This window comes from Acinonyx jubatus, chromosome A1 (assembly GCF_027475565.1).
Source record: "Acinonyx jubatus isolate Ajub_Pintada_27869175 chromosome A1, VMU_Ajub_asm_v1.0, whole genome shotgun sequence".
Classification (NCBI taxonomy): Eukaryota; Metazoa; Chordata; class Mammalia; order Carnivora; family Felidae; genus Acinonyx; species Acinonyx jubatus.
Genome location: NC_069380.1, coordinates 144,708,140 through 144,727,589, shown reverse-complemented (window position 1 = coordinate 144,727,589; position 19,450 = coordinate 144,708,140). Strand labels below are relative to the sequence as shown.

General features: G+C 35.0%; 1 protein-coding gene across 8 annotated transcripts in view; it reads right to left on the bottom strand.

The window, feature by feature from the left end:
• The window catches only part of XRCC4 (X-ray repair cross complementing 4), a 297,500-nt gene that overhangs the window by 164,682 nt on the left and 113,368 nt on the right, over window positions 1-19,450 (bottom strand). Inside the window, exon 7 of one of the 8 annotated variants that reach the window (XM_053224614.1) lies at window positions 15,855-17,027. The exons of the other annotated variants lie outside the window; for them this stretch is intronic. Coding sequence (XP_053080589.1) covers window positions 16,924-17,027 — 104 coding nt within the window. The 3' untranslated portion in view covers window positions 15,855-16,923. Of the gene's footprint in view, window positions 1-15,854; window positions 17,028-19,450 lie in introns of those variants that run through there. 8 annotated transcript variants of the gene reach the window in all.

Genomic DNA, 19,450 nt, shown 5'->3' with positions numbered 1-19,450 from the left:
GAAGAAAAGTCTGTATTTTGAGTTCTCACTTGGTGTACCCCATGCTTCTCTGGGTGGCCTGAAATTACTTGAATTTTGTTGACCACTCTCTTGAAAGTGTTTTGTTTTTATTTGTGTTCTTAAAATGCCTACTATTTTTCAGAACGTATCGGTAGACACTTCGCTAGAACTTAATACTGTTACCTTCATCTTACTTATAAAGAAACCACAGCTTTAGAGAGCTTAAGTAACTTGACCTCACACAGCCTTTGAGTTGATATTTTATCACATAACAACTAAAACATATTCCTCCCTAATGGATAAAGTATTCCTTGATAAATATTAACTGAATAACAATCTGAAGCTGTGTAAGTTATTACGGCACAGAATTTCCACTAGGTTTCTTATACTTTATTTTACTAATCCCTACAAATGAGTTAGAGAAGAGTAGACAACAAAGGGAGTTTCTCTGAACACAAGCTGAATAACTTCCTTAATTTATTAGGCTATGAGAGGACTATGGAAGATACCTGATTTCCTGATTTCTTTCCCAGTTTGCTCTCACCTAGGAATTACTCAAGTCACATAAGCAATAAACAAAGTACAGACTTGTCTATGAACAAATCTAGTAAGAGTGTCAGAGTTATTTCAATTGCTGATAGACTTGAAAAATGAAAAAAAATGCATTTAATGACATGTTGGACATCCAGAAGGTAATAATATTAAATTTGTTTAAATTAAATGTTAAGGTAAAATTAAAAAAAAAATTACCAAGAAGTTCTGATATTCAAATCAAAACTGCCAATAATGACTTAACACATTGGTACCAAAGAGGATGTTTTACATGCAATATGGTTACACTATGTTGTAAGCTTTAGGATTTACTTTAAAATACAATGCATATTAAATGTGGGTTGTTAGGGTGAGCTATATCCCTGGTGCTGCTAGCATCTACTGAAAGATGCACAGCTCAGGAGCAGATTGTTGGGATTCAAAGCCCATACACTTGAGGGAGCTACTAGAGGCACTTTTGTTATTTGTATATAAATGAATAATAGTTTATTAATTAATATACTGAATGACAAAAATGTGTATCACTTGGTGAACACAAGGCACGAAAACAAGCAAGAGGAATATTGCATATAGGCTCTCATGAGTGAAATTAAATGTATTCCAGATACACAAATTGACTAAAATATTTTAGAGGTACTCTCCACTACTTTATGAAGAGAGTATAATCCACTGAGGTCTGTTTAATCTTGGAGATGATACTCTCTGCTAAATTTTTAAGTGGTTCTGGGTCCACTTGTGAACTCTGGACAATTGTGGTCACCTGATACCAGAAAGAATCATCACTCTTGCCTCAGGAATCACTGTATTTGCCAAAAGTAATCTTCTTATATGAGAGTGTGACTGAGACCCCTAAAAAGACAGATAGCTGGAATTTCTTCAAGTTTATGTAACCGGTTCATAAATTATTTTGTGCTTACTTGTTAGTAAATATTGAGAATTGTATGTGTGTTGGGGGGAACTTAATCTGATAATTTACTATTATCCTCATACTTCAATCTTCTTAATATCTTTCCTTATTTACCACAAAGAACCTAAAAGTTGTGTATAACCAAGTGTTTCTGGTCAGTTCACCGCACATTTTTATTCCTTTTTCTTGAAAATTACAGGGTAGCCTATCTATAATGTGGTCATGAGGGAAAAGGGCTAGCATGTAAGTTAATTACTATTTAAATGGAATATATCTTTTTTGGTTTTGTTTTTTTACTATGGGAAACAGTTTTCCTTCAGTTTATTCTACACATGTAATAGAAAACTGTATTATAATAGATTTTCTTAATTCATATATTCCTTTAAAATAAAGTTTTGGTTGGGGCACCTGGGTGGCTCGGTCGGTTAAGTGTCCGACTTTGGCTCAGGTCATGATTTCACGGTTGATGGGTTCAAGCCTTGCGTCGGGCCCTGTGCTGACTGCTCAGAGCCTGGAGCCTGCTTCAGATTCTGTCTCCACCTCTCTGCCTCTCCCCTGCTTGTGCTCTGTCTCTCTGTCTCTCTCACATATAAAAAAATAAATAAGAAATAAATAAAATAAAAAATAGTAAAATAAAATAAAGTTCTGGTAATGTTTACATAGTCTTTAATGAAAGGGAAAAGGTTCCATTCTATTCTTTCCTCTCCATCAATGCCAGAAACCAGAAAGAAGAGGCACAAGTTCCACACCTGGTACCTAAGTGTTAAATTTTTTTTAATGTTTATTTATTTTTGAAGGAGAGAGAGAGAGACAGAGTGCAAGTGGGGGAGGGGCAGAGACAGAGGGAGACACAATCTGAAGCAGGCTCCAGGCTCTGAGCTGGCACAGATCCTGATGCGAGGCTTGAACCCTGAGACTACAATATCATAATCTGAGCAGAAGTCGGATGCTTAACTGACTGAGCCACCCAAGGCGCCCCTGGTATACACACACACACACACACACACCACACACACACACACACACACACACACACACACACACACACACAAATGAAGTCAAATATGGGACTTCCAAGTCTGTATTATTCATAACCTTACATATTTTTAAGGGCAACAACGGAAGTTTTCACTTTCAAGTACTGCATCCCATTTTTAAGGAAAAAATCAATTCTTACTAACTTTACCAGATTGTATACACTTATTTTACATATGAAAAATAACTTGAAAAGAGATGGACAAAAATGGCAACTGTTCAAAGATAACGAGAAGAAATGTAGTCTGGTTGGAGTAGTGTCCATGAAAGATGCAGAAAATGACTAGATAAGTAAGGACAGCAAGGAAGGAGGGGAGGGAAAAAGGAGATCCTAAATAAATATGCTAAATAAACTTGCTACCTTTCAAATCTAGGCAGAGAAGTATGAATTTAATATTGAATGTTTTTTTTTTTCCCCTGAGATTTCACCTCCAGAATTCTCAGTTTCTACTATTATCATCAGCCTCTATCATGACAATTTGTCTTTCACCATTTCCAGGATTTTGTTTCAAAGAGAAAACAAAAGAAAAGAAAAAAAAAAAAAAAACTATTGCCAATGAACTTACTACAGCTGAAACACTGATGGGCAGAGCTGTGGGATGAATTTCAAGTTCCCATTAGGTTCACTGAATCCAGAAAATGGAGAATCTTTACACAAGCCTTGTTATTGTGAAAGGTGGCTCCAGAGAAAGCCACACTTCTTCTCATCTGACAGAAGAACTGCAGGAGTTTGGCAGGAGTAGTTCAGACATGAGAGGCAGTGTTGGCCTCCCTGGGTACTCTCCACGTCTCAATGTCCAGACGAAAGGACACTGTTGGCTAAACTGCCAGCCATCTGCATAAATCTCATAAATTTACCTGGTAAACTACCCGCTCAACTGTGTACTCTCTTCCAGCACAGCCCAATTCAGTCACTTCGGTCACGCTAGTAGCTCCAATCCACAGCAATCTCTCCTTTCTCTGTAAGTTTCACACACACTTCACTACACACACACTGTCATATACTGTTACTCTTTTTGTGGATACCTCTTGTTTCTCCAGTTAGATCATGAACACCCTCCAGCCAACGGCCACGCCTTACACTTTGCTATATCCCTAATGTATTACCCACTAGTAATGTATAACCCACTCTATAATGATCCTGAAATCACTGTTTCACTGTATGCTAATTTGGATGTAAATTTTAAGAAGTAAAAAAAAAAAAAATACTGTTATAATGAGAAATGTGAAGACTTGAACCCTGTATATTTTATTTTTAAATCAAAACTTACTCATTGACGGCCCTCTAGATGAGCTGTAGGGAAAAGCAGAATCAGAAGATCTGGGTCTGGGTCTCTAATTCTGCCATTTACTTTGACCATATTACAGAATTTAAATTCCTAAGATGAGAAGCATATTTTAAACATGATTTCTGACATGATTAAATGAGATAAAATGTTTTATAAATTTTTATTTAGTTTATAAATACCAGTATTTAAATATTTTTAACAAAATTTGTATGTCCTTATAAAAGATCAAGTTGAGATTAATTTAGATGACTCTGAGGAACTTTTAGGCTATCATCCATAGCTTAAGAGAGACATAAAAGAAAAAAAAACAAAGTAAGATGAATTTATGGTTTTCCAAATTCAAAATTACCCAATTGTCATAGAACTATTATCTGTTATAAATATACGGTAGTCAGTCTGCTGTGGCTGCTTTCACTATTTTATTCATTTACTCATTTCACAAATATTTTTCGTGTTTACATTCAATAAGTCATTTTGTTTTATTTCAAAACACATAAAATATTGACAGGAAACCCCAAAATCCAAACCTTAAGACACTACCCTATGTAAATCTGAAACTTCAAAAAACACTATTTCTTTCACTAGGGCAAACAACCAACCAGTGACTTGGGCTACTTCATGTTTCTGTAGTTTCTCTTACTGACAGGTATAAAGATAAGTAAAAAAGAAGCTGAGATAAGGTAGGTCACACCATTCTTCAATGACCAGTATCTTAAAGTGGCCTATCTTGAGGTAGTAAATTTCTAATCTGACCAAAGAAGCAAACATTATTTTCCCTCACCATTCATCAAAGAGCCCTTTTTCAAATCTGTAATCAGTTGCTACCCAGTTTTCACAATCTAATCTGAATAAATGATGACCACCTTACACAAAAGGTCAATGGTTTAACTTATTAATCAATAATGACCAAGTAAACTGATAATTAACATCACACTAAACACTTAAAAGAGTGTGTGTGTGTCTGTGTGTGTGTCCACATATAAATACTTTTCCAAAAACCAGCCTCCTCTTTTAGCCGGCACAGCTGGAAGTGAGACTTAATGACAAATACCTACTGACATTGGGGTAATGGAAGAGGTCATCTTTGGAAATCCAATACACTCAATGTCAGAGGCAGGGTGGGCTACTAAAGATGAAGTACAGACTCCAGAAGTATTCACAGCAAAAAAAAAAAGATAATTTGAATATATTAAGTATTGTTCTGCACCTACAAAACAATGCGATTGTTTAAAAAACTGAATGAACTCATTTCTTCAAGTCGTAAAGATTCAGTCATTCCTTTACTTTATTCAACATGTATTTATTAAGTGTTTTCTATATGTCAAGGACTATCCAGAAGATACCACTACCAGGTATTCAAAAAGATTACAGTTAGGTAGAGAGGAAGAACACTACTATTTGCAAGAAAACCATAAGTCACATAAGCAATTATAAAGGAACTACTTAAAAGTTCTAAGGTGCAGCTTTCCAACCTTTTACTATTTTTTCCAAATTAATCTGTGAAGATTTTTCTTTTCATTATTAAGCACTAATTATAACTTGATTTCTCACATTACTTTTCTTCTTATATGAATATTTCTTTTGAAAGCATAATCATCAGTACCAGATGGCTCTGAGGTAGACTTCCCAAAAGAGAAAATTTAAAAGGCTAGCTCACTTTGAGTAAACTGACAAGAAAAGATTGGGTTTTAAAATTAAGTTTTGGGGTGCCTGGGTGGCTCAGCTGGTTGAGTCCAACTCCGCCTAAGGTCATGACCTTCCGGTTCATGGGTTTGAGCACCACATCAGTCTCTGTGCTGACAGCTCAGAGCCTGGAGCCTGCTTCTGATTCTGGGCCTCTCTCTTTCTCTGCCCTTCCCCCACTTGAGCCGGCTCTCTCACCCTCTCTCCCTCAAAAATAAATAAACGTTAATTTAAAGCAGAGACAATACCTATCCTTCTCAAGCTTTTCCAAAAAATAGAAAGGGAAGGAAAACTTCCAGACTCATTCTATGAAGCCAGCATTACTTTGATTCCTAAACAAGAGACCCAGTAAAAAAAGAGAACTACAGGCCAATATCCCTGATGAATATGGATGCAAAAATTCTCAAAAAGATACTAGCAAATCGAATTCAACAGCATATAAAAAGAATTATTCACCATGATCAAGTGGGATTCATTCCTGGGCTGCAGGGTTGGTTCAACATTCGCAAATCAATCAATGTGATACATCACATTAATAAAAGAAAAAAAGAACCATATGATCCTGTCAATCGATGCAGAAAAAGCATTTGACAAAATTCAGCATCCTTTCTTAATAAAAACCCTCAAGAAAGTCAGGATAGAAGGAACATACTTCAACATCATAAAAGCCATTTATGAAAAGCCCACAGCTAACATCATCCTCAATGGGGAAAAACTGAGAGCTTTCCCCCTGAGATCAGGAACATGACAGGGATGTCCACTCTCACTGCTGTTGTTTAACATAGTGTTGGAAGTGCTAGCATCAGCAATCAGACAACAAAAGGAAATCAAAGGCATCAAAATTGGCAAAGATGAAGTCAAGCTTTCACTTTTTGCAGATATCATATTATACATGGAAAACCCGATAGACTCCACCAAAAGTCTGCCAGAACTGATACATGAATTCAGCAAAGTCGCAGGATACAAAATCAATGTACAGAAATCAGTTGCATTCTTATATACTAATAATGAAGCAACAGAAAGACAAATAAAGAAACTGATCCCATTCACAATTGCACCAAGAATCATAAAATACCTAGGAATAAACCTAACCAAAGATGTAAAAGATTGGTATGCTGAAAACTATAGAAAGCTTATGAAGGAAATTGAAAATATAAACAAACGGAAACACATTCCGTGCTCATGGATTGGAGGAATAAATATTGTTAAAATGTCAATACTACCCAAAGCAATCTACACCTTCAATGCAATCCCAATCAAAATTGCACCAGCCTTCTTCTTGAAGCTAAAACAAGCAATCCTAAAATTTGTGCGGAACCACAAAAGACCCCAAATAGCCAAAGTAATATTGAAGGAGAAAACCAAAGCGGAAGGCATCACAAACCCAGACTTTAGCCTCTACTACAAAGCTGTAATCATCAAGACAGCATGGTATTGGCACAAAAACAGACACATACACCAATGGAATAGAATAGAGACTCCAGAATTGGACCCACAAAAGTATGGCCAACTAATGTTTGACAAAGCAGGAAAGAATATCCAATGGAAGAAAGACAGTCTCTTCAACAAATGGTGCTGGGAGAACTGGACAGCAACATGCAGAAGAATGAAACTAGACCACTTTTTTACACCATTCACAAAAATAAACTCAAAATGGATACAGGACCTGAATGTGAGACAGGAAACTATCAAAACCCTAGAGGAGAAAACTGGAAAACACCTCTCTGACCTCAGCCGCAGCAATTTCTTACTTGACACATCTCCAAAGGCAAGGGAACTAAAAGCAAAAATAAACTATTGGGACCTCATGAAGATAAAATCTTCTGCACTGCAAAGGAAACAATCAGCAAAACTAAAAGGCAACCAACGGAATGGGAAAAGATATTTGCAAATGACATATTGCACAAAGGGCTAGTATCCAAAATCTATACAGAACTCACCAAACTCCACACCCAAAAAAACAAATAATCCAGTGAAGAAATGGGCAGAAAACACGAATAGACACTTCTCTAAAGAAGACATGCAGATGGCCAACAGGGGCGTGAAAAGATGCTCAATGTCGCTCCTTATCAGGGAAATATAAATCAAAACCAAACTCAGATACCACGTCACTCCAGTCAGAGTGACTAAAATGAACAAATCAGGAGACTATAGATGCTGGAGAGGATGCGGAGAAATGGGAACTCTCTTGCACTGCTGGTGGGAATGCAAACTGGTGCAGCCACTCCGGAAAACAGTGTGGAGGTTCTTCAAAAAAATTAAAAATAGATCTATCCTATGACCCAGCAATAGCACTGCTAGAAATTTACCCAAGGGATACAGGAGTGCTGATGCATAGGAGCACTTGTACCCCAATGTTTATAGCAGCACTCTCAACAATAGCCAAATTATGGAAAGAGCCTAACTGTCCATCAACTGAGGAATGGATAAAGAAATTGTGGTTTATATACACAATCGAATACTATGTGGCAAAGAGAAAGAATGAAATATGGCTTTTGTAGCAACGTGGATGGAACCAGAGAGTGTTATGCTAAGTGAAATAAGTCATACAAAGAAAGACAGATACCATATGTTTTCATTATTATGTGGATCGTGAGAAACTTAAAAGACCATGGGGGAGGGGAAGAAAGAAAAAAAAGAGAGGGAGGGAGCCAAACCATAAGAGACTCTTAAAAACTGAGAACAAACTGAGGGTTGATGGGGGGTGGGAAAGAGGGGAGAGTGGGTGATGGGTATTGAAGAGGGTACCTGTTGGGATGAACACTGGGTGTTGCATGGAAACCAATTTTACAATAAATTTCATATTAAAAAAGAAAACGTTAAAAAAATTTTTTAAATAAAAATTAAGTTTTAAGCATCTATAAGGGTCAACTTAAAAAGCATTTCTTAACTGAAGTTATACCATCACCTTTTGGACAGTCCTTTGTATGGTGCCACAACACTCTTAGATTTCATCATGCTATAATAATTTATCTAATATTTGTAAGCTCTATGAAGGCAGGGGTTGTGTTTATCTTATTCACTGTTGTTATAAGACAGACTAGCTGGGTTCTAAACACACAGTAATCCCTCAATGAATATTAGTTGATTAACTGATATAAATGCTTAAACACTAACAAAGTTAACAAATAACTTCTTAAAAATTATTTTGTATCCACGTAAAATACTATACTACTGTTTAGCTATGTGAGCTGCGGCTAGTCTAGTTAACGTTAAGAAAAGGAAAATATTGGGGCGCCTCGGTGGCTCAGTCAGTTAAGCGTCCGACTTTGGCTCAGGTCATGATCTCGCGGTTCGTGAGTTCAAGCCCCGCGTCGGGCTCTGTGCTGACAGCTCAGAGCCTGGGGCCTGTTTCAGATTCTGTGTCTCCCTCTCTCTCTCTGACCCTCCCCTGTTCATGCTCTGTCTCTCTGTCTCAAAAATAAATAAATGTTAACAAAATTAAAAAAAAAAAAAAAAGAAAGAAAAGGAAAATATCAGTGAGGAAAAGCAGTTTATGAAACAGCAACATTAGCTTTCAATTTATATCATTTGGTAGTTAAAAATAACAAACACTGGAAAGCAGTTCTAATGGTTAATGAGTTTTCTGAAAACAAAACTACAATTTTTAAGCTTTCAACAGCTTTGTAAAGTGGCCTCTGCCTGTGACCTGTGTCATGAAATGTTTGGACTGAACATAAAGCTTTCATTGTTGTACATGAGACAGGTATGGTTTGCTGTCAATGTAAGGCAATTTTTAACATTTTATTCATAGAGATTGAAAGGTTTTTAAAATTTTCATTTTTTAAAATTTTGGTCAACTTTTAATAAAACCTAGGTTTTTTACAGAGCTTAGGATTTCACTGAGGTAATATGAATGAAAACTTTGGATACAAAATGAAACATAAACCCGTTTTAAAGAAATGATATATGAAATCTTTCAGTTTTGTTTTATTTTAAATAATGTATTTTTAAAAATGTTTTTTTTTTTTTTTTTTTTTTTAAACAGAGAGAAAGCAAGAGCAGGGAAGGGGCAGAGAGTATGAGAGAATCCCAAGCAGGCTCCATGCAGCCAGTGCACAGCCCCATGTAGGGCTCTATCTCATGAACCATAAGATCATGACCTGAGCTGAAAGCATGAGTTGCATGTTTAACCAACTGAGCAAGCCAGGTGCCCCTGTTTTAAATAATGTATTACCAGACTCTGGGTAACTTGGTTAGAAGGAGGACAAGATCACTAGTTTAACTAGCAAGTCAAAATCAGAATAGGATTAAAGTGGCAAAAGTTGGGGCCCTTGGGTGACTCTCTCTCTCTCTCTACCCCTCTCCCGCTTGCACGCGTGCTTTCTTTCTGTCAAAATAAAAAATAAAATGTGGCAAAAGTGAAGAGCTGCATAATTATATGGTAAACTAGGTAGATAAGAATCATCTTATGTCACCTAAAGACCTCCTCTTTTAGGTGACAGACACTTTCTTTGTGACTTTTAAGTCACAGACCTTTTCTTTTTTAGCAGGAAGGACTTGACTCAGGTTACATGACATGATGTACTTTTCCACTTTATTTTGCCAGTATCTGTTTAAACTTTGAAAATTTTAGAATAATTTTGATACATTAAGAAAAAGTAGTCTATTTTATTTGCACTTCTTTAAACCCCTGTGTAATAAGATTAATGCCTTTGTGATATAATTTAGCGATATCATAGTGGTTCTGTAAAGAGGCAAATATGAGGCTAAATTTCAGAGGCTTCCCTTGAAAACTGTGCAAAGATTTTCAAAAAGATCTGCAATGCTATACATGTTCCAACTAGCCTTCAAACCAAATGTGATTAAAGCAATACTTTTACTAAGGATTAAAAAATAATTCTCTGCCAAATAGTCAAATAACTAAGATAATGTTTATACTGAGTTAATAAAATACTTCAGAATAATCCTAAGCCTTACAGTTAATCACTGACAAAATGGCTATAGGTAATTCTGTAAAGGTTTTTGTTTTAATATGTAAAATTAGGTTTGGAGAAGTAAGACCAAACAGTTACCTGTGTTATAAAAAATGCCCTAAAATACATGGTTCTGGGAGAACAGGAGAGCTACATGTAAAAGAATGAAACTGGACAACTTTTAACACTATACATAAAAATAAGCTTACATTAGATTAAAGACCTAGATGTGAGATCTGAAACCACAAAAATCCTAAAGGAGAATGTAGGCAGTAATTTCTCTGCCACTGGCCACAGCAACATTTTTCTGGATACTTCTTCTAAGGCAAGGGAAACATAAGCAAAAATGGACTATTTGGATTAAATTAAAAAATAAAAAAAAGCTTTTGCATTTGAAAAGAAACTATCAATAAAACAAAAAGACAACCTACAGAATGGAAGAAGATATTTGCAAATGATGTATCTGTTAAGTCACAAGAATAAAAAGCACAGCATAAGGAACACAATGATATTATAATAGCGATGTAATAGGGCAGATAGTAGCTGCACTTGTGGTGAACACAGCATAAGGTATGAACTTGTCAAATCACTGTGTTGTACACCTGAAACTAATGTAACATTGTGTGTCAACTATACAAAAAGAGGAAAAAAAGGCAAAACAAAGCCCTGATTCTATAATTCATCATGCTTTTTAAAACTTATTATCTTATATTATCTGAATTTGATAAGAAAAACTAAATGTACTCTAAGGCCATTTTTAGGCACTTTAAGGTGCATATTGGGTTACATGTCTTGCGCAAACAAGAAAGCTTTTCTTCAGAAACTTTATTTCCAAACATCCACATGCTTTTCTTTACATTAAACTTTAGTTTTTATTTGTTTTTAATTGTTTTAAACATGTTATTTAATTTTGAGAGACAGAGAGACACAGTGTGAGTGGGAAAGGGGCAGAGAGAAAGAGGGAGACACACAATCTAAGGCAGGCTCCCGGCTCTGAGCTGTCAGCACAGAGCCAGACAGAGGGCTTGAACTCATGGACTGCAAGATCATGACCTGAGCTCAAGTTGGACACTTAGCCAACTGAGCCACCCAGGCACCCCAAACTTTTGTTTTTAATGGGCAACTTAAGGAATTTTTGTTTGTAGATTTTTTATTTTCCAATAAAAACTCTGTAATGTTTTTATTCTAAAACAAATTATTGTATATCCTTTTGCCTTAATACTCAAAATTAGACAAACAACATCGAAATAATTTTAAGCACTGATTTGACAAAAGTAACAGTGGGAATTTATTACAGTTTATTATGAATATACAGTTTCCATTAGATCTATTTATGAATCTTGTTTAGCAATCACTGTTGGCAAAGCCTGTAAAATGCCACTATCCCATAACTTGCCAAAAACCAAACTGGGAATCCTACTTGATGCCTTCTAAAACTTCATCTTGCACATCCTATCAGCACCTTGTAAAAGGTTCTTAAAGTTGTCCAATAATTCTCTGCATCCGGAGTATTCCACAATCCTTTCCCTAGATTATTGCTATATCTTATAAATAGCCAAGTGGTCACAATTCATTCCCTAGAAAACATTGAGGGGAATTTTTCTAAAACTGCAAATCTAATCAAGTCTTGTCCTTTTTCAATGCCTTGAAAGCAAAGGTAAAACTCTCTAATGCACTTAATATCTCTTTCTTCTCTTGGTTCAACTAACTTTTACAGTCTTACTGAATTTTGCCTGATGCATCTATCAATCATTCTCTCTCTCTCTCTCTCTCTCTCTCTCTCTCTCACTCACTCACTCCCTCCTTGGATTTTGCACATACAATTTTCTTAAGATATAGTGTTTTCCATCTATCGTTCAACTGGCTCTCACTCATCCTTATTATCTCAGAAAAGATACTATGTTAGGAAGCCTCAGACGTCTCGGTTAAATGTCCCTCCTCTGGGTTCCCATAGTATCTTTTACTACTCTTATCACTGTAGTATAGAGTGGGAAGGTCACAGACTTAGAAAAATGAAGTCTGGAAAAACTGTTTTGGGTCTCCTAGGGAGCCATATATACAGTGGGGTTGAATCTTATTGTACAGTCAGTGCACGTGGCAAACAATCACAATTAATCAAAGCTACCCTTAAAGATTCCTTAAGTTCCATTAAATACAGTCATATGTAGTATGTATAATTCTGTATATTTGTCCATAAATATTTCATAACTACCATGGTGTGCAGTTTTGTAGAGACATTGTATTTTGAAAAAAAAATTACTCAAGGCCTTCAATAACCTAAACACATCATCAATATGGAAACACTTGACTTGCTAGCTCTCCTGGTTTAAAGTCATTATTTTATTTTATTTTATTTTATTTTATTTTATTTTATTTATTTATTTTTTCAATATATGAAATTTATTGCAAATTAGTTTCCATACAACACCCAGTGCTCATCCCAAAAGATGCCCTCATTTTAATCTTCTGTGGAAGATGTTATCAGTTCCTCTAATGCTTCCCTAGGCAGATTTCTCTATGGTTCCCAATTAATTTTTCATTGTTTTCTTTCATGGATGAAGATATCACCTTACTTGCTTGGCTACCTAAGCAGTGCTTACCATTTCTTTGTCAACAGCCTCACACCTTAAAGTTACTCACACTTGTTCATAAGTTTTTCCTACTGGTATTAACTCTTGTCAGGCTTGATTCCTTTCATTACTGATGGACATACATTTGTTAAGTGGAATAGTAGGCAAGTGGCAGAACTATTTAAAAATAAAAGTTTTTTAACTCCTGGTAAAATTATATTTGCCTAGAAAATACAGTTAAGGAAGGTTAAATTAAATATATATTAATAAATATATAATTTTTACATTAATATATAACATATATATAAAAGGCTACTGCACTATAATTCATAAATGAATGACTAATAAGTCCAAATTTCAATTTTTAAAGTATTTTAATTTTTTTAATGTTTATTTTTTTAGAGAAAGAGACAGAGAGAGAGAGAAAGAGAGAGGGAGGTCGGGGAGGGACAGATGGAACGGGAGGCACAGAATCTGAAGCAGGCTCCAGGCTCTGAGCTGTAAGCACAGAGCCCAATGCAGGGCTCAAACTTGTGAACCACAAGATCATGACCTGAGCCAAAGTCAGATGCTCAACCGAGGCTCAACTGAGCCACCCAGGTGCCCCAATTTTAATTAAGGTATTTTAATCATGAAATGGGAAGTGGGGATATCACAGCATAGTAGGCCTCACAGAATTATCATCTTACTCTCCCTGAAATTTATAAGTTTTTTCACCTATACATTTACCATAATACTTCGTCATAAGTTAAAAAGGACAAACTGTTACTATAAAGAGCTAGAATTTTTAGACATTATAATTTTGTATAAAATGGGAAAAAAGATAAGGCTACCAATATAAGAAAAGTCTTTTCAACGAAGTAGGTGCTACATGTATCCCTGCATTTTGGTATTTATAATTATTCCATAATTAACTGAAATTTAGGAAAAAAGGTCCATCATATTGCCTACAATACTGCTGGTGTTCAAAATATTTTAAATGAAAATAGCAAGAAAAATACTGAAGATTTTATAAATAAAATAAAATCTAAAAGATGGCAAAACTTTTGTAATTAAATACAAACTTAAACAAAAATAAGTTTGATTTGTTTATCTATAAACATAACTTCTAAAAAAAAAAGAAGCCAATAATATTCATTATAAAGCAAACACTGAATTCAAAGCCTAATACATTAAATTAGAGTTGTCATTTAAAATGCTCTTATGGAGAATATTCTGACCTTGTACAAAGGAGTATATTATTTGTAAATAATGGTTACCAGATATCTTAGCCAAAAAACACAGTTACACAGGAGAAGTTATCATAACACAGCTGGGAAAATACAGAAGCAGAAAAAAATGTCTGTAAGTGTGTTCACATAGACAAATAGATCTATACCTATACACATACATGTCTCTAAATAAATCGGAAAATAAAAAACTATAAGTGTTCTAAATAAAAGTGAGAAGTACTATTGCTAACTAAGACCAAAAATAGGGGTAAAAAATAACTGGGAAGAAACTAGGATAAATAACTTGATTGAGAAAATACAGAAACATGAGGGGAAAAAACAGGGATCTTCAAGAATCAGTATTCAACAGACAAATAACACACTTCCTGGAGGTCACAGGATTGTTGTGGATACCTATGTAACATGTTTTAAACTCACTGTCTCCATAATTGCCGTTGGATTTATTTGACCAATTTGAATTGCAGAGGAAAAAGGTAAATTTAATGAGTTCATAAATCATTCTGAGTAAAGCTGATGTTATTTTCTTAGAGTGGAATCAGCACAAAATTTTTGCCTAACTTTGTGATTCAGGGACTGAGTCAATAGAAACAGAAAAGAATACCCACATTCTTTTGGATATCATCTTTAATGCCAACTGTAATAATTTAGATACCTCCTCTTTATAAAATTTTATAAAACTGCCCTTTAAAAAATTAATAGACACAAGCTCTACTCATAAAGGTATAATAATACAGAAACAACAATTAAATGGAAAATACATAGATTAAAAAAAATCACTGCCCTTGAACATGTGGTACCTTTTTTAACAGGGTTAGGTGGCAATTAAAAATTTTGTAAAACATTGTATGTTGCCAAGACGTATGTAACAATAACACTAAATATAATCATGCAAGGTTTAAGACCTTCCCAAGAGCTAGACCTTGGCTAACAGTAGCTTAGATATCAAGCCCATCATGACATGCCAACAACTGGCTTGAATCCTAAATTGATGGAAGCAGAAAGAGTACAACTAAGCAGTAAGCAATTCAATCATAAACGATCAAGGTGGGCAAGAGGATGGTATGAATACATCTTACTACCATGACTCTAAAGCTATAGAAAATGAGGGTATAGAGACAAGTATCCAGATAAACAAATGCCATCTCTCACAAAAGTAACTCAAATCTCTGAGTTATCCAGATAACTAAGAACTATGTCACTACTTTGGGAGACCTAGCCTCAAATTTTCTTCTTTAGATCACAATAATATACAATAATATTAGATCTAAATTTGTTTTTAAATAGAAAAAGAAAACAGGTAGGAAGAGAGAGAGAGAGAGAGGATAAAGAGGGGAGAGAGAGAGGGAAAGAGAGGGTGAAAAGAAGGAAATTTTAACCAAACTGTTATCTAAAATTAATTTGTATTTTTTCTTCTCTGATCAAATGATATATCTTAAAATATCTTTCAAACAATTATTTACTTTATCTATATTCATTTTCTAGATAAACAATTATTCTTCCTTAATGCAGATATCAAATGAACATTTTAAAACTGAAAATTTAAATAAACTCACATGTTTACAGTCATGAAAAAAATCTTACACAATTATTCACAAAATAATTTGTCACTAACTTTTCCTCATTTACCTTATATGTATTAATGTGTTACTTCTATGATGCCAATAAAATTATATTCCTAGGTTTCCAGTAACCACATGTTTCTGCTTTGTTTTTAGACAATAAATTATTTTAAAATCTACTAACTCTAAATTGTTACACTAACCAGGATAAGTCTAAAAATTAATAAGGCCACTTCCTAGACTTCCTTCTTCAAGTCTATATGGCAACAGATTTTTTCAAAATCTCTTGTTTCAGTAATTATAATAAAGAAAATAAGGGACCCTAATGATTTAAGCCATGAATAGTTTTTTATTACCAAAACACCTGTTGCTATTTCAAAACCTATTTTCATTAAATACAGAAGAATGTTGATTTTGTTACCCGAGGACATCAAAAGCTAAGAAAACAAACTTTCTTTAATGTTAGAACCATTCTCAGAACACTTTTCCCAACCTAAGTGATTTTAACATGCTGCTCCTTCTCAGGATGGGGTTTTTATAAAGTATTTTACATTAATGTTTCAAGCTGGTGTGACTTATCTTTGTTATGTTGCTAATATATAGCAATGTTTAACTTCTTCAAAACAGCTCTGTTAGTATGAATATGTAAAACTGACCTCAGCAGAAAGCAACCTCTAGAAAGCTGAATTTAATTTTATCAAAACTCATGTTAAAGATGTTTTCATCTTCTCAACAAGAATTTATTGGTTTTCAACAGTGGACAACAGTCAGTATAGGACTATGAATACAGAAAGAAGGGAAATACAAGAGGTGAGTTCAGGATCACTCTGTGTTTCTGACTGGTGGCATTTTCTGGACCTCAGTACAGGGAGGTAGATGGAGCCCTAGTAGAATACAATGATTTCACTCAATTGTGTTGAGGCAGAAATTAGAATTTGGTACTATTGAAATAGTTGGAACCTGCAGTGCAAAACACTGGACAACAGATAACTGTAAACAAAAATGGTCCCCAAAAGGGGACATCTCAAATTGTTAGATGAATAATAAACTGCACATGCACTGAGCAAGACTGTAAGGCCCAGTAGAAAATAGCCAGAGCTGTCACCTGAATAAAAATTCCAAATGTTAAAGGGGTGCCTGGGTGGCTCAGTTGGTTCAGTGTCCAACGCTTGATTTTGGCTCAGGTCGTGATCTCACAGTCATGACATAGAGCGCTGCATTGGGCTCCACACCCAGCATGGAGACTGCTGAAGATTCTTCCTCCTCCTCTGCCACATGTGCTCTCTTTCTCTCTCTCAAAAAAAAAAAAAAAAAAAAAATCACAAATGTGACATATACTATGAGATGCAGAGCATCTCACTGGTACAGTAAAATACCACACTGAAAATGCTAAGTATTCAGGAGAGCCACCCCAATTAAGCTTGGAAAAAAGGATCAAGTTTATTTGCCAGTAAATTAACTACCTGCCAGGGCAAAACTCAACATTCGTTAAAAGAAGACCACAGATTCCAGACTCTCAACAACATAAATTATAATAAAAAAATTACTGGACATGTAGAATAGGAAAATGTGATCCATAATAAGGAAGAAGTCGCTAATACTTTGAGTACATAATGAGGAGAGTTATATTCACTACACTCACCATTATAAAATAGTACAGCTCTTAGAATTGTAGAAACATTACATGTTTAAATTAGTATACCCCTTCAATTCTAAAAACATTATCTCAAAAAGATATGCTCTAAGAGCCTGCCTTCATCTGCCACATCCCCACTATTGCTTATTCCGCTCTCCATTAATTCAAGTCTTTCTGAGCAACAGGTACACAGCAAAGAAATAAGCTATTCAGAGCCCTGAACATCAACTTTTGGCTTATATATAAGGAGGGTGGGTAGGTCATCAAATCTAGCACATTATTCTTTCTTGCCCTTCCTTCCTACACATCATTAAAATGTGCTTCCAATTTCCTCATCTATTGCCTCCTTTATCCTGCTGATGTCAGTATTCAGGATCAATGCTCTGTTGATATCTTTCTGCTAGCTCTCATTTTCATTAAATTGACCCACAGTCCTTTCCAGGGTAATTGTGTGCAACTGACTGCCTTTTTCATGGTTAAGAAACTCCTTGTTCAAAACTGAACTGTGTCTCCCCAAGATTCATGTATTAAAGACCTAACCCCCAATGTACCTCAGAATATGACTATATTTACAGATATAGTCTTTAAGAGGTAATTAAGGTTAAGTCAGGTTATATGAGTGGACTCTGTTCTGATATGATTGGTATACATATAAGAAGAGAGACACCAGAAATGCTCACATACAAATAAAAAGCCACGAGAGGACACAGCAAAAAGCACAACGATCTGCAGATGGAGAGAGAGGCCTCATGAAAAACTATACCTGCCAACACCTTGATCTTGGATTTCCAGCCTCAAGAATTGTGAGAAAATAGATTTCTGTCATTTAAGCCACCCAGGCTATGGTATTTTTTTTTATTATGGCAACCCTAGCAAACCAATATATCCATAAATACATTTTCATTTTTGCTGGGCATTCAACCAACCTCCTCATCATTGTGAAATGCCACCACATCCCTTAAGACATCATTCTTATCCCATGAAGTAAGACGAGCACATAGCCAGACCACTTACCAATCACTACTACTTCTACATTATTATTCCAATATTACATGTCAGTCTTTAAGGATGATAAGTTTGATTTTAAACGGAAATGATACATCAGGAGGAGGGGGGTGTAAATATATCTTGGTTGAAAAACACAAACAGCACGGTGGTGTTACATAAATTTGTCTAAGAGAGAGTTATATATGACACCTGGATTTGAAGCCCAGTTTCCCTGCTTATTATCTGTGTAACCTTGAGCAAGCTACTGAATCTCAATGTGGATAATAATAGTACCTACTTTATGCTGTTGTATGTTGAATATGTTAATATTTGTAAAGTACTTAGCCTGGCACATTAACTGTTATATAAGTGATTTGCTATTATCGAGGGAAGTGATTTTGGATGAGATTGCTAAGTGAGTGCAGGGAAAAGGACCAAGGTGACAGGAAGGCTGAAGTAGCAAGTGTTGATTATATATTAGAAATTTGAAGGTAAATGAAGGTTAGATTCAATAATAATTTTAAAAATGAGTAGAACAAGAGAGAAAAGTTTTTTTTTTTTATTTTAGGATAAAGGAGAATTGAATACATTTACAATTTCACAGATGAGACTCCTTGAAGGTGAGAGAATAGGCATTAATAAAGCAAAACACTGAAAAGAGATTAAGGAGGTCAAATACTGTCTGGAGCAGGTCAGGGCCCATTAATAAGTTATAAATTAAGAGGATGGTAACCAGATTTTCAAAACCAAAATATCTTAGAGAACATTAGAATTCAAGAGATGTAACAGTGTGAGTAGTGTCTCATGAAATGAAATGTGTCAGCTTTATATACACATATAAATGTGTATACTCGGCTGAAATATGCAATATATTCTTACTGTGGGTCTCAGTTGAAAACGTTCTTACCTTAGAGTATAAGGCACTTTTGAAAGAGATTTTTCTTCTGATGTGAGAAGAAAAAAGTATCAGTGAACTGGGATTGGAAACGTATTATTCAATTTAACAAAATTAATTCACCTATCCATTACATTCATTACAAAAGAAACTAGTATAAAATTATGTTGTGCTTCTTGGATTTTAAAC